This window comes from Penicillium cinerascens, assembly GCF_028974065.1.
Source record: "Penicillium cinerascens strain IBT 15544 chromosome Unknown contig_5_segment0_segment0, whole genome shotgun sequence".
Lineage (NCBI taxonomy): Eukaryota > Fungi > Ascomycota > Eurotiomycetes > Eurotiales > Aspergillaceae > Penicillium > Penicillium cinerascens.
In genome coordinates this window covers 3,946,973-3,962,367 of record NW_026695294.1, presented here as the reverse complement: position 1 = coordinate 3,962,367, position 15,395 = coordinate 3,946,973, and the positions used below count along the sequence as shown (strand labels likewise).

Below are 15,395 nucleotides of genomic sequence, written 5' to 3'. Positions count from 1 at the left end.
ATTGTGAAGATCGCTTTAGTCAACCGTGCTGCGGAAAAGACCATGCGAAGGGCAACTTGGCTTGCATGCGCGTCTGATGAGGTAGTCTATTTAAGGTTTGTTTGTCTGTTCTATGTAAAACATGGGATAGCAGTATACGTGAAAGGGATATGGCTAGAATTGACTTCGGAAAGCCTCCTATGCGCGGAAGAGCTCATTGATCTAGGCACCGTCTTCGTCTCCTCTCAGGCATGCACAGGCATTTTTTCCGTCGGGAGAATTCTGCTCCCCGGAGGAATCAGGATGGATCGTTTCCGCATTCCTCACGAAGTCCTGGGTGACGTCGCACCCATTCCAGTTCCAGCCTCGAAGGCGATCTGGAGGATGGATATGCGCCCAGCAGAAAGTTATTTAAAGTTAGTGTACTGCACCTGAGCGTTGCCAGAATCTCGAAAATCCGTGAAGAGGCTATGATTTGACTCCGGTAGTCTAAGCCCACGGGTGTGCGCAAAACTGTGTTTTTTGAGGAATCCAAAGAATATATTCTGAAGAATCAGCCTTGTTTACCGTTGATGACTGTATAATATTGCTAAGATTGAGTACCTTCTGGTATTCTATTGGATAACTAATTTATATGCCTTTTTGTATGACAGATGTCGTATCTGTAGAGGGAGGGTATACAGTGAAGTACTCTTACACTCAGGGGTTGTTCCAACCCCCACCATCAATTAATCTCTTTCAAGCTGCCTCCCAGGCGTATCTCTTCTCCTCTACATACAAATGCATAGCGATTTAAGGGGACACTAATCATATATTTACTACCCTTCCACTAATCCCATCCTTTACTAAGAAGTAATGTCATCGGTATGAGTATAGAGGCTGTCTTTCGGGGAAAAGAAAGAAGATAATCTGTTACCGCATCGTGATATTACCCAACACAGATTATATCAATAGTCATGATTACCAGCACAGGCATGTGGCCGATGGCGTAGCTCACACTCGTCAGAGCCTCTAATCGCATTTGTTTTTGCGGCAGTGATATTACTGTAGCTGTTCCTGGATAGTACGTTTAAACACTGCAAGCCTATCATTTAAATGGAAGTTATTGTTGGGTCACATGATATCCGTGCTGTATGCCCTGACACCGGAGGCACTTGTTGGGGTGAGTGATTGATTGACTATCCAAAAGATCGCCGTCGAGAGTGTCTCTCAACCTCGGAAGCTAATATTGGCATTCTACGAGATGTATTAAACTTCACGGTAGTACGTAATTGTCGGGCATACAGGCAAAGGACATAACAACTGATTTCCAACCCCGCTCTTCCTCTTAGAAGGTAAGGGCCATGCTCATCTTGTCCACTCCAATCCCTTCTGGAGGCTCCCGTACTCAGCTAGTGTTATGTCCTTCCAATAGTAGGATCTTGGTTTCCAGACAGAGCGGTCTCCCACCTTCGGCAGGACGCTCTTTGCTTTCTGAACATAGGTAGACTTCAAGTTCAGGGTCGGTAACGTCTTGATGTGCTTCTTATCCTCGGCTTCCATTCGGGGCACCACCATCGTAGCGTTGTCCTTCTCCATCGCCTTCAACACTCGGCATGCCAATGTGGCTGCCACGTCGGCACCGAGGGTCCAGCTAGCGTCTATATATCCTATTGCGAAAATCGTGTTCGGCAGGTTTTCCATCATCGCAAATCTCCACATGAAATTTTCGCCAATGTCATACTCTGAGTCATCAACAGAGATCTTAATTCCGCCAGCCATGCTCAACTTCAAACCAGTGGCCGTGACAATGATGTCGGGATGCAGTTCATCGCCTGATTGGAGCTGGATACTTGTTTCAGTGACTTTCGCAATCACGTCAGTCTTCACGTCAGCCTTGCCTGCCCGAATGCTTTCGTAGAAATCGGCCTCTGGGCACATGCACATTCGCTGCTCCCACGGATTGTACCTGGGGGTAAAGTTAGGGTTCAGAGGCATGCCTTTCGGAAGCTGTTTGGCGGTTACTGCCATCAACATCTTACGGGCCACTTGGGGAAAGAGCCGGCAAAAATTCGACAGTAGAAATGGAACAAAAATCCATTTGAACCGAATGAGTTTCCGGGCCAGAGTTTCCGGAAACAAGAACAAAAGGAATTTGTCAACGGGGTCCTCGCTTTTGACCGATAGGATATAGCTCGGGGAGCGTTGGAGCATCATAACGTGCTTTGCCTCCTTCGCAACGTTCGGAAGCAGTGTAATGGCTGTCGCACCGGAGCCAATGATGACCACTTTCTTGTCCTTGTAGTCGAGGTCCGTGGGCCAATACTGTGGGTGCACCAGGGTTCCAGTAAAATTCCGAATCCCAGGAATATCTGTTTGAAGCGGCTGGTGATAGTCGTAGCAACCCGCCCCAAGAAGAATGAAGCGGCACTGGATGTTGGTCGGCGATATCTTATCGTCGATCAGGTCCAGCATCCAGGTCTTGGACTCGCTGGACCAGGACATTCGGTTGACTCGGTGATTAAATTTGATCTTTTTGTCGATACCCTCTTCCGCTGCGCATTTGCGCATGTATTCGGAAATCAACGAGCCTTTCGCTATTGATTGCCTTTCGGTCCAGGGCCGCCATGCAAACCCGAAGGTGAACAAATCTGAGTCCGATCGGATACCTAGGGGACGTGGAAATCGGTCGTGAGCTTCTGAACTAGAAACTCGGGAGACTCAAACTCACCAGGATATTGAAATAGACTCCATGTGCCTCCAATTTCGTGTCGTTCCTCCAGAATGCAGTAGCTCAGTTCGGGATTGCGTTCTTGCAGCCGGTAGGCGAAGTTGATCCCGGCGATCCCGGCACCGATGATGATAACATCATAATCCAAGTCTTGCTGCCCAACACCCATTGATACGGCGATTCAATGCTTTTTTGCAAAAAATATAAAAAAATATAAAAAAAATGGCTGCCTCTGGTGCCTTAATGATTCTCAGAGTTTGAGGAACGGTGTAGTCCCGAGTGCTACTTTCCGCGTGACGCGCAGATTGACCATTCCACAGGACGATGTTTCTATGTAGGCAGTGAGGAGAAATGGTCGATTTTTATTCTTCAGGGAGCTTTAATACGAAAGACAATTTCTGATCAACAGTTTTATACCAAACTCCGGTATCATCTTATCAACCACATTGTCAATCTTGCGGAGCCGCGGGATCCGACTGTTTGTTCGTTGTGTTCGGGAAACGGAGCCGCGGCAACGCTGTTCTTATCCTCCAGTCGACAAAAGGCAATCTCACTTCACCAGATTCATTCGCCTCAGCATAACAAAACGACTCCTTTGATCACAAGCGAGGCTTGAACCAGAACAAGCGTCGTGCAATTTTACACAGTTTGCCCAATAACTTCCATGAAAGCCCTTCGTGTTCCAGCTTCAACTGGCATGAAAAGATCCTGTAGCTACTAGACGAGGCTGGGAATGATTATTCAAGAGCTGCTTCGGCCAGATCAAGCTGAGATATTCTGCGGTTAACTCGAACAATCAATGGACGGTTCGGACTAGCGGTTCCACAAACAGGACAAACGTAGTAAAAAGTATCATGACTCATCAATTTACCCATCTGAAAAAGGAAATTCTTGGCAGAATAATGCATTTGCCGTTCTATGCGGTGCTGAAGTGTTGGAACCGCGAAAACATGAGGTGCGGTGCGCGGTTCTAGGTGTTGGAACCGGAACGGCACCATGCCCAGGTCTAGATGGTCATTCCAATCAGTACTGAAAGGTTCTGGAAAGCGAGTCAAGACGTTCGTCCTGGGATGTGTGAACGACTTTGCTGTCGTCCCTGGCTCGCACCTAGATAGCTACATTATCGCATCGATACATGTGTTCAAATCGGACCCGTGCGAAGCCGGCGTAGCCGCATGTACTGATTGGACCGCCGGGATCTGCGGGACCCGCGGCTCCCCGATCGACACGGATTTTGATTACGTTGATCAAAGTACAGAGGGCGTCGACACCGGATCCGAAATCCGCCACGAGAATGGTCATGTCAATACATACATATTCCACGTGGCCATCATTATTTTGCGGTATTTCATCTGTAATTCCGGAATATGTGTGCCTTCGCGTTCTAGCGACTTACGACGTGACCGGGGCTTTGGGACCCGTCGGAATCCCCTAATCTGCCGCGGAAGAAGATATGCATATACATACGTCTCTAAATACTGTAGTTCTGAGATCCAAGCTCTATCTTCGTCAAGCTGTAAAGATTCAATCCCCACGCGTTCGCCATGAACCCCCCCAAGCAAAACCTATCTCTGGCCGAAAAGCTTGATCTGCTCCCGGCCATGATTGTAGTCATGTCTGCGGGGTGCTTCTCTCTCTTCACAGCCATCACACGAGGGGAAAAGGGAGCGCCCACCTTGGCTTTGCATATCACGTATGCGATTTCTCGCAAGCTAAGCTCACGTCTGTCAGTGAAGCAAATGCAGTATGTCAATCGCCCTTCGTCAAACATGATTTGTTTTTGTTTTTCCGAGAAGTGTATAAGTTACTAAAACAAGATACATGACCTTGTAGATGGATATCCCCATCTACAGATCAAGTCTACGAACAATATGCGCATTCAACAAAGTTCACGCCTCGGACAGTCAAACTCGCTCACGGCGGATTAGGCCACTGGATGGGAGACATAGATGCGCCGAATGTGCTTGTCTGGTACCACGGTGAGGCCTCGATCTCCAACAGGCCGCTCTGCCTACCTATCTACCTGGGTTTCAACTAATGAACCAACCATCAGGCGGCGGATTCTGTCTCCCAGCGAACCCAAACTACTTCAAGTTCTTCACCCATCTGATCGAATCCTCGAAAGCTGCCAACAAGAACGTCGCGATCTTCATCCTCACTTACACCTTGGCCCCAACCGGACAATACCCCACGCAACTAACCCAGTCCGTTGAAGCTTTGCGATTCATCCTGACAGAAACATCACGCCGTCCGTCACAGATTCTTTTGGGCGGCGACTCCGCCGGAGGAAACCTAGTCTTCGGCGTGCTCTCCCACCTGGCTCATCCTCACCCTTCCGTTGCCGAGCTCAAAGTATCCGAACCACTCGCTGGAGCCGCGACCATCGCCCCATGGACCTCCCTCCAGGACTACCCAGACTACAAGCCCTCAGTTATCGGCGACTTGCTTAATACGACTGTCGCGGGCCCATGGGCCAGTGCGTACCTAGGCAGTGCAAAGAGAGATTGCTATACTGATCCACACACGGCATCGGCGGATTGGTTTGCAGCATACCCAGTCAAGCAAATCCTGGTCACCGCGGGAGAAAATGAAATTCTCTTGCCCTTTATCAAGACATTTGTGAACAATCTTCGAGTACGACCCTTATCAATTTCCATTCTATTACATGCGACGGGAAGAGTGAAATGCTAACTTCTCAGGTGGGATTTACATCAGTTGAGTTCTTCATAGGCAAGCGAGAGTGCCATGTTGCTCCCGTATACAACCTGGCGGCAGGAGATGTGGAGACGGAGCAGGGCAAGACGCTAAAGCAGTGGTTAAGGCATATCTTACAGTGATCGTCTCGTTCGTTCTTTGTGTTTTGATTTTAACTGTGCGGTATATACAGTACAACACTTTGAGAGAACAATGTGCTAGGCCAACCGTGATCATTCACCTCATTTATAATCGCTGCGCCCTGTTCCATCCACATCCCATATAGGATCGACATGTTCAGTTGGTTCAAATGAGGTCTTCGGTGTTTCTTTCAAATATAACTTGATTTATATCCAAGATCTATTGGCCTCCAATAACGCGTAAATTTTGCCCAGAAGAAAGTAAGGTGAATGTTGCCTCTTCTTCTCTTCATTCGAAACTTCTCTCCTAACAGCATCCATAACAAACACGGCACAGTCCACATCGCCAATATGACCCACTCCTTCATCATATAGACCTTCTCCAGAGAATGTCTGGATTGGACGATCAACGCAGAACAGCGGGCTTGAACGTGGAAAATAGTGGTCGTTTATAGAGTACCCGTACAACCAATGGGTGCCGTCACTCCTGGGAATTTTGAGATCCGCAAAGTTATCGGGCACAGCTGCTGAGGTTTCCTGTAGGAACTATTGATTTCGTGAGCCTCCCGCTTCTTGATAAAGACTAGGATCGATGATTCTAGGAATTCTCCTCCGGCTCGCTAGGTATCCGGGGAGACTGAAAGCAAGGGACGTTATCGGGTGGAGCAAGCAGCAGGTCATCACGCGACGTATCGAAGATACTAGCAATGCAAGCCAGAAGCCATTCCCGGTATATTTTGGGCTAGATATAGGCAAGCTTCTCGTAGGTTATTGAGCTAGCGAGAACAAGATACCAGATATTTTTAGGCAGTAGCCGCTCTGAGATACTCGCTGTAATCTAAGATAGGTCGTTAGAACCACGTATCATAATGCTCATTTCATTCTCGACCATTTTTAGTCTTCGAAGACGTGCGTAGGGGTCGATGTCACCTATATATGTAGCAACGCAAATAAGATTGTCCTTGTTGATGAGTGGGAGATCTGTAGGTAGAGGGCGATATACCAGCGGGATATCATCCTCTAGTGCCTTTGGGTGGCTCGCAGTCATAGTCCTCTATACCTATAACCTCGGCAATGTTGAAGTAATATGACTTCAAACCCCATAGCTTATTAAAGGCCTCATCTTTAGGTGCACAGTATTTTGCTCTAGCAGCAAGACTAGAACAAATAGCAGTGTCACTATTCACATATGCGACTCGACGCCCGGCAATGTCAACAGTCCACTCATAGTCATTCATGATTGTAAACTTGATGGACGGGGAGAGAATGTACTGATAAATTCCCTCGCTGCCTCTGCTGCCTTTCTGTGTACTTACTTGCGTAACCAGCTTGCTCTGCGACATGCACCTCCAGAAGGAAGAGGATCAAGTTCCTTGTAGAGATCAAAGTATCCGGCAACCACACAAGCCCGTGCAGCATGATAGATCATGTCCGGATATCGCTGAACGAAGGCCCGCAGAAAATCCTTGCTCGGGACTTCAGGATGGCAAATACAGTAAGGTATTTCGTCGGGATCGGAAATGGTTGAGATGATACCGCTGATGATATCTCGGGCATAGTTCCGCACTCGTCTGCCGGGACGAGGCTATCACGGGTGAGATCCGCCCAAATCCCGGTGTACTGATGATTTCGGTCACCAGAGCCGAGCTGGTCCGGGTCATTGAGGATACCTCGATTGGAACTTCAACTTGATCCCGGCCCAACTCTTTATTTTTGAAATGGCCTCACGGGTTCCTGAAACTTTTTGCCTCGGTATAGAATTATTCACAGGAGAATGCGCTGCCGTAAAACCAAACCCAGTCCCCCAATGCCCCAGCAGTTAAAAAACAGCAAAAATAAATCTCGATTCATCAATGCGCCAGTTTGCCCAACCCGTCTATCACCTCGCCAGTCGTGTCCTTTTTCCCAGCTCTAGTCGCTCTCCCCCTTGGATCGCCCGTCCACTACGCTTCCGACGCCCTTCGTTTTGGTCGCTGCCGTCATCTTCGTGTTTCCGTCCGACGGGTTGATCGGGCACCTTGGCGATAATGTCGGCCAAAATGTCCAACACCTCGTCCTTGGCCACCGCGTGTTTCAGATGGGAAGTCGTGACGCGCTTCAAATTACGGTCCTTGCCTTCAGGGGCAACCTTGGTGACGAGCGGGATCATGAAGAGCTCGAGTGCTTTGGCTGCGGTGGAGGTATAGTATTGGCGACAGGCAATAGACTCCAGGGTGCGCACCATGGGCCCATCGAGGAAGGAGAAGCCGGCTTCCTCGGCTAGCACCATGAAGAACAGAATCACCTTCAGTCGGAAGGTAATGGCACTGGCCGAGGCATTACGCTCCGGGTGAGTGACCTTGCTCTCGACAAGACGGACGCAACGGGTGGCGAGAAATGGGGCACCTTCGTGGTTGCGTTCCAACTCATGAGAAACCCTGGCCGGTCATGCAGTATACATAGAGTCGAGGGAATCAGAAGAGTGTAAGAACATGGTCAGAGAACCGTCAAGGTGGCCGAGTGCCGCCCAATCTTCGTTTGCGAATCCGTCACGCCGTCTTGGCGCGCTCGCGTCAGATTTGACCCACTTGGAACATCGTCGTGTCGTAGTTCAGAGGAATTAATTAGTTGTTATTCAGGAGAAAATAAAACTATATATATACAACGAGAAGAACAAGTTGATTTCTAATCAACTTGGTTCTTCGTATAGATACATCGGGATTAATTCCGATGGTTCGGCTTGGTTCCTCTCATATCACAACACGTCGGATAAGAAGTTAGGGGCTGGAAATATCTGTACACGTCCTTGGAGGCAGAGGTCGAATGAAATGTACTCAAATATACACGTATCTATATCTATCTATGTGTAGCCTGCCTCTTCAAAAAGACTCCCCCGCGCCTGCACCATCGCCGACAGTTCGAGCAGAAACGCATACAGGGGCACCACATTCGTGAACACATGGTCAGCCTGGCCGGGGCCCTTTCTGGATCGGCATTTTCACTATTGGACGCCTCTGGGGGTGGGAAAGGAGTCGCTAGTCGCTCTGGCGCAAGGTCTCTGCTGTCGCAGCCCGTGAACCTGACGAACCACGCGATTACTCATTGCTTCTTCCATTGAGTTTTCCACATGAGATTTTGTGGATATAGTTGGTAATAGAACAGTCCCATAATCCTTACACTGGCACAAAAGTGGACAAAATAATACCTTGTCAATACCATTTTCACAAATACAATAAGCCCAATTCGGGATGAACCCAAGTCCCGGTCATGTTGAGATCCGGATTAGAAGACCAAAAATTCATCTTCTGGTGCATTTGGAACCCCAATCATGAAGGGGTTATATTCCACCTGCGACGAGGCGACCAAGAGTGGCGTACATTTCGGGTCTTCAAGGCTTCTCTCAACCTCTGGCTGCATGTTGCTGGTCTCACTCGGGAACGCTGTCCGGGGCATCATGTTCCGTAATAATGTGCGCTCCTCAGCGGTCGTCAAAAGGTTGTCCAGCAAATTACTGCACCTTTGCATAGATGGCGTCATGGGCATCATGTTCCGTAAGAACATGCGCTCTTCTGCGGTCGTCAAAAAGTTGTCTAGGAGACTACTGCACTTCTCCATAGATGGCGTAGAAGCAGAAGGTTGGAGCCATGGCATTGCCTGGGGCAACGATTCTCGCAATACAGGTCGATAGCAATAGGGCTTTTGTTCGCTGAGAATAGGTAGCGGGGAGCAAGATTCTGGATGAGATGAAGATGAGATAGAACCGCGACGTACGACTCGGCTCCTTCGTTTCGGGTTCTCCATCGGTTGAGGGAGCGGTAACGAGAATTGGAGATCGATACCACCGAGGGCCATGGCGAGCTCCTTCTTCGATAACGGAGGTGTGACTCGCCACTTAGATGCGGAGCCTGAGGAATCGGAACAACCAGATTTCCCGATCCCCCTGCGAGACGTTCTCAGGGAGTGCATGATGGATTCCTCCCTCAGGGTTGGTAATGGGGCGCGACGGGTAGGAGCAACGTGGTATGTCGGGGAGTTCATAGCTTCTTTGGGTGTGTGTTGTCCCCTTTGCATGGCATTGCTTCAACAGGTGAAGCGAATGTTCCTCCAGAGATAGTTTCGTGTGTCAGGTCAATCAGACGTCAAGACCGAGAAACATTGTCAGCTTAATAGAGCTCCAGCATACCCCGTACTTTTGGATGGCGCCTCCAATTAACAATACTGTAGACACCCTACCCCACAATCTCTGCAAGCGAATCGTTACTGGGAAAGTAAAAGGGGCAAGATCCCAATGAGTGGCAAACGTTTGGGGCAATGGAGAAGGGCTTCGCTGCGGCTTCGAGCAAAGACCTAAGATCGGGACCCTGTGAGGAGACCAGCTGCTTTTGGCTGACAGGGAGCCATGTTCTGCAGATCCCATTTCCGCTGGGCTGGGTTGGCAAAATACACGGAAGAATTATCTAACGTGATAGCAGCTGCGGCTCCGCAGCGAGCGGACCCGGATGACTGACGGCAAGCCCATTTTGAATGAAAACACTAAGTGCTATTTTCTCTTTTATTCCTAGGAAGGTGATGAGAAAGCGAGCATCTCTGGCATTAGGCGATTGGGGACTATCCTCGGACGTTCCTTAAACATTAACAAACATTACTTCCCACGCCGCATTGGTACAGACATGCAGGCATTGATATGAGGCCTAAAGTCTGACTCTACAATGATGCAAGGCCTTTCGAACGAGGGGGCAGATCGATATTCGGTGGCCTTGTGAGCTTATAGAGAAGACTGACATGCGTTTGCCTTTACCTCTAGTGCCCGCCAACTACATCCTCGCATAGAAAGCTAGTCACCTACAGACTTTGTAGGTGAGCTATAATTGAGCTTGCGAGAACCCAAAACTTCCCCACTGAAGTTTCAGATATTCCCTTACGGCTGGATGATATTTCGTTCTGGTCTGAATCATACATTGCTTGCGTTGTTACCTAGTATTCCATTTAGGCGTCGGTTAATCCTCTAGAGGAGGCATCATCACTTGCATTCCATCGTACCCCGCGCCATACGAGATTAAAGCTACAGTTTCCAGTGATAGACCTTCGGTGCCAAGTAAATATCCTGGTAATTATCCATCAAGTTGCTATCAATAATTTTGGTAATATCTAGAGCGTGAAATCGAAGGCTGCTTTTGCACCCATTCATCTGTCCCGCAGTCGTCTCTCATTGTCAGGTATAGGGCAGGTAGCCACTCCTACGCTTGCTCTACTAGAGCGTTACTTGGCAATAGCCTCACCACTGGACCAGCAATCGGCTACCGTGCCCTTGGGTAATGCGGAACCGAATGGCACGGGCCCATCGGCACAGCTGGGATTTCCAGTGGCATCGGCATGGTGCAACATGCGAAGCTTCGGCCCCGCAGCTCCGCGGCTCCGCAATTCGGACACCACACACCAAGTCATCATGGTGTTGGGATATTACATCTTCAAAATTATCATGGATGGAGCTCCAAGGCATTTAGGAGTGACGGCTTTAAGGATCCACGGTGACCCCGTTGGGGCCGCGATTCCGACATCGGATCCGCGGCAAGCTTTCATATGGTTTCCGGATTGAATCGGAGTTCGCCTCTTAAAAGAGCCAGTATTTGCAGCTAGAAATTGCTTAAACCACATAACACCTGCTGCTCTACACATCCTTGATTGCGAGCAACACCTCAGCCCGAAGAAGAGCACAGTTCACACAATGGATCCAATCAAAATACCTCGAGCTTCAGCTTCTGCGGACATAGAAACAATCCTGCAGCTACTAAATGAAGTTGGTGGGGTAATTATCGAAGGACTTCTTCGGCCCGATCAAGTTCAGAGATTCAATGCCGAGCTCGAAAAACCGATGAATAGCCTCCAGGCTGGCTCAACACACGAGGAAGAATTCATCCAAGACTTTCACGGTGCGCAGACTAAGCGCCTAACAAATGTGTGCACCCATAGCAAGGTTTTCAGAGATGAGGTCCTGGACAACGACCTAGTCCATCAAATCGCCGCCAAGATCTTCCACCACGAGTCCGGCACATACTGGATGAATGCCGCTCAAGTCATTGAGATCGGCCCAGGCAATAAGGCCCAAGCCTTGCATAGGGATAACAGCTCATACACCGCTTTCAACGCAATAGGCCGTGACGCACCCGAGGTTGTCATCAATTTCTTGGTGGCCTTGACCACCTTCACCGACATCAACGGAGGCACGCGTGTCATCCCCGGATCCCATCGGTGGTCTGACTTTTCAGTGCAACCATCACCTGAGGATACGATTGCCTGCGAGATGAACCCTGGAGATGCACTCTTCATCAATGGCAAAATTCTTCATGGAGGAGGGGCCAATCGCACATCGAACGAAAAACGTCGGGCGATCTCTTTCAGTTTGCAAGCTAGCTTCCTGACACCGGAGGAGGCATATCCATTCCAAGTGAGCCTTGATATTGTGAAGACCATGAATGCCAGAGCTCAGCGCATGATCGGGTTCCGATCACAATTTCCCAAGGGCTCGCCCGGGCTATGGCAGACTGATTGTGGCGAGCTAGGTGATATGCTAGACCTTAAAGGGGCGGACCCTCAATTGCGAGAATACATGAGTGCAGCCAGTCTCACATGAGCTGTGCAAAACCACAAGCAAAGATGTTAAGATTAACTTGCGGTACCTCCGGAGGCTTCCAGCAGGGGTATGAAGCTAGTTGACATGGAATTAATTTGTTTATATTCGTGGAATTCGTAGTAAACCGTATCAACAGGCTGCTGAATGTGATATGTTCGATGGCAGGCCCATTTACGCTTAAACGAGGTGTCGTGGATATGGAGGCAAGGGTAGCGATCGCTAATACACAAGAGGCTTAGCTGAGAAAGTTATGAAAGGCCGTGAAAGAACAGTGTTGGTTAAGTAGAATGTTTAAAAAATTATGTTTCGGTTGTACGTCATGTCCCTGCCCTTCAAATATTTACTGTACAGCCAATTTCTACTCTGACAGTTACAGTGTGCGTCCGCTCATAGCTTCGCTTTTCTTCAGTGAACAAAGAGTCAATTTTTTTTAGAGTCATCATTTGTCTGGTGTTTTGAAATTCAAATGCACACACGTATACGTTCCTAGCAATACGCAGGGCATAAATCTCGGGGCCCGAGACTCCGCGGGCCCGCGGATCCGAAGTGTAATGGTCATGGCGAGTTACCCACGTTCCCCTCTTCTTATCGTTTCGTTTGCCCCCGAAAAGCTAAAATGTACACTAATCTTTCCAGTGAGCTCTTGGAAAGTATAATCAGAAAACGCATCCACGTGATGTTTCTCCACGTTTGTCTGGTCGCGGAGCGCAGAGCTGGGGAAAAGATTCCACCCCCATTTTATCCCCACTTGAGCGTTCTTTCACGAATGCTTCTGCGTAACGGAATCAAGCACGAAAATGGACTTCCTTTCTATTGATAATCTGATCACCGACCCCGGAGAGGATGAGTATATGTTGTCAGGGACAATGCCAACACAATTCCCGAACGAGATACCTCAGATGCTCAGTATTCTGGAGAACAACAACTTCTCCAGCATGGGATGGAACGACAAAGACCATTTTGCGAGATATATCGCACCCCTGGACAATCAGACTGGAATGCAGCTTGAAGGATGCGACACGAATTCGGATTGGAGCACGATCTTGAATCACATCCTACATCAGCCTCCCTCACACCCTGCACCTGATGCCAGTGAAGAAAAGATCGAAGGCCTCCTCTTCCAAAATATCAGCAACCAGTTTCAGGTCAGTCCCGACACCGCTCGGATTGATTCACCAAGCCCTACGCCTACCAGTAGTGTTCAAGAACCTACGGCGCCTCTCCCTCGATCTAAAACCAAATCTAAAATGAAGAGCCATCGGAGGCAAAACCATTCGTGCGACCAGTGCAGGTCATCTAAAAGAGCATGCGACCTACCATTCAGCAGCGGAATCAACAGCCTAATACCTTCAATATCTTGCACAACCTGTCATGTCCGCGGGCTAGAGTGTACAGTCACATGGCTCGCTAGCAAAAAGTCCAAGCTGCGGAGCAAGAAGCGAACAAGAAGTGCATCCGACCTCCCAGACGGTAGTGACTCGATTAATTCGACAGACCCAGGCGTCGCCTCAAACGAAATGCAGAGAATTGGTGTTATACGACCCCAATCTGCAAGCTTATCGACACTAGAACTCGATATAGCCCAACAAGTAACTGCGCGTGAAACCTGCCTACAGCAGTTCAAAATCTACGTTGATGTCTGTGATACGCTCCTATCGACATGCCTTTTGGACTGTATGCCGTCCGGCTACTCTCTGGGACTTGCCGCTTTAGCACCGCTGAGCCATAGTGTGCATCTGAACCCCCACTTCGAGAAAGCGAACAAGTGGGTCAAGACCTGCTGGGAATCAACATCAAGTTCGTGGTCTGCGACAGCTATGGCACCACGTATCTTCCTCACAGTCAGTCTTCTCGATTCCTTGTTCCAAGAAAAGTGCATGAAGCACTCTCGCCCGTCAACATCGCGTGATGGCTCGATTAATGAAGCCTATAAATGGGTTGCAATGGCAACAGCTTCACAATATGTTGTCGACAGGGGCCAAAGCCCAAGAAAATCACAAAGCCGCGATCTTGCACTCGCCACGAGACGCAAGGCGCAAAACGCGGTGTTCAGCAACATCGCCGCTTCTGGGTCTTTTAGGCACTCTTTGTCGCTTATGCTTTTCGGTCTGGTCCTTTGCCCAAAGAGTGACCTTGGAGATCGCGATTTATCAGAAGAGGACACTCCATTTGTTATATGCGAAGGAATTCGTCGTCTTCAGACACTTTGCGCTCGAGCCCAAGAACATGTTCGAGGATTGTCATCCGATGTAGCCGCGAATGTGCTTGAATTGATTGGTGCGATATCATGGTTAGCAGAAATGACGAAAGCTGTGGTTATTGCCTCGTCGAACGGAAATATTTCTCCGATGAATCTAGCCCAGCTTGATCGCAATTCTGACATTCCTCAGATAGCTGGCTTTCCTTCACAGTTATCAGAGAAGGATGCTTCATCGTCCACAGAAAATGAAAGCCAATCAATTGACAACTCGAATTTATCACAACCCAAATTGGAGGAGTCGACTTTGATGAAAGTCCGAGGCTATAGATCTTTTGATATTAATTTGGAATGTGCTCTGGGACAGTCGGGATTGCTTGGTATTTATCTTTGGAAGTCATTGGCTTCCTTGACGCTAGCCGAGAAGTCTGTCCGAACGGGAAATTTCGACTATGAACAAATCCACTGGACCTATAAAACGACTTTGAAGCTTGTCAAGATGTGGAGATCAACTTTTGGTACTTTTGATGATATAACCACAGTATCTATCGGACAGTTGCCATGGGATATTCGACGCAAAGTTGCTTTCTGCTTAAATGACGGCGACCTAGCAGTTCTTTTATTCCATGAAACAACAAAGCAGCTTGAGATGAGCCTCGCTCAGCTGCGGCCGACACCTGAAAGAGAATGGCTGTGCGACATTCTTCAATGGGACAGACTAGCTCGACAGGAGCAACAGCTCATGAGTGCAACCCAATTATCGACCATGGCTTCAATATATCAAGGAGTTTCAAGTCCTGGCTTTCAAAGAGATAGTGCCTTGACAGTAGGCGTTCAAAATATTGGAGCACATCCTGTGAGTAAATTGATCGGCGCAACGTTCTCCTACTGGCTCATTTCAAAAGTATCCTTGCATGATCATCCAAGCATATACGTTATGTGCCAAGGCTTTTACTGAACAGATGCATATGCGAACCATCGAAATGGACATGAAAGGGGTTTCTGAGATGACGAAAAAACTGGAAACCTGCATAGAAGCGTTACGAGGACTACGGGAGAGCTTTG

General features: G+C 48.7%; 7 protein-coding genes across 7 annotated transcripts; 3 read left to right on the top strand and 4 right to left on the bottom strand.

Moving 5' to 3' along the window:
* Window positions 1–1,326: 1,326 nt before the first annotated feature.
* N7498_005985 (flavin-containing monooxygenase) lies at window positions 1,327–2,858 on the bottom strand (the record flags this gene model as incomplete). The annotated part of the gene is made up of 2 exons (XM_058453047.1): window positions 1,327–2,627; window positions 2,690–2,858. The coding sequence occupies 2 exons, from the start codon at window positions 2,856–2,858 to the stop codon at window positions 1,327–1,329; spliced, it is 1,470 nt and encodes a 489-aa protein (XP_058309585.1).
* A 1,375-nt stretch (window positions 2,859–4,233) lies between these two features.
* Window positions 4,234–5,526, top strand: N7498_005984 (alpha/beta hydrolase; the record flags this gene model as incomplete). Its single annotated transcript, XM_058453046.1, has 4 exons — window positions 4,234–4,433; window positions 4,523–4,668; window positions 4,743–5,323; window positions 5,389–5,526. The coding sequence occupies 4 exons, from the start codon at window positions 4,234–4,236 to the stop codon at window positions 5,524–5,526; spliced, it is 1,065 nt and encodes a 354-aa protein (XP_058309584.1).
* Window positions 5,527–7,402: 1,876 nt separating this feature from the next.
* Window positions 7,403–7,792, bottom strand: N7498_005983 (uncharacterized protein; the record flags this gene model as incomplete). Its single annotated transcript, XM_058453045.1, has 1 exon — window positions 7,403–7,792. One exon carries the CDS (start codon window positions 7,790–7,792, stop codon window positions 7,403–7,405), a length of 390 nt encoding a protein of 129 aa, XP_058309583.1.
* Window positions 7,793–8,784: 992 nt separating this feature from the next.
* Window positions 8,785–9,354, bottom strand: N7498_005982 (uncharacterized protein; the record flags this gene model as incomplete). Its single annotated transcript, XM_058453044.1, has 2 exons — window positions 8,785–9,156; window positions 9,274–9,354. 2 exons carry the CDS (start codon window positions 9,352–9,354, stop codon window positions 8,785–8,787), a joined length of 453 nt encoding a protein of 150 aa, XP_058309582.1.
* Window positions 9,355–10,761: 1,407 nt separating this feature from the next.
* Window positions 10,762–10,950, bottom strand: N7498_005981 (uncharacterized protein; the record flags this gene model as incomplete). Its single annotated transcript, XM_058453043.1, has 1 exon — window positions 10,762–10,950. One exon carries the CDS (start codon window positions 10,948–10,950, stop codon window positions 10,762–10,764), a length of 189 nt encoding a protein of 62 aa, XP_058309581.1.
* A 277-nt stretch (window positions 10,951–11,227) lies between these two features.
* Window positions 11,228–12,133, top strand: N7498_005980 (phytanoyl-CoA dioxygenase family protein; the record flags this gene model as incomplete). Its single annotated transcript, XM_058453042.1, has 1 exon — window positions 11,228–12,133. One exon carries the CDS (start codon window positions 11,228–11,230, stop codon window positions 12,131–12,133), a length of 906 nt encoding a protein of 301 aa, XP_058309580.1.
* A 797-nt stretch (window positions 12,134–12,930) lies between these two features.
* On the top strand, window positions 12,931–15,288 carry N7498_005979 (Zn(II)2Cys6 transcription factor domain-containing protein; the record flags this gene model as incomplete). The annotated part of the gene is made up of 1 exon (XM_058453041.1): window positions 12,931–15,288. The coding sequence occupies one exon, from the start codon at window positions 12,931–12,933 to the stop codon at window positions 15,286–15,288; it is 2,358 nt and encodes a 785-aa protein (XP_058309579.1).
* Window positions 15,289–15,395: the final 107 nt, after the last annotated feature.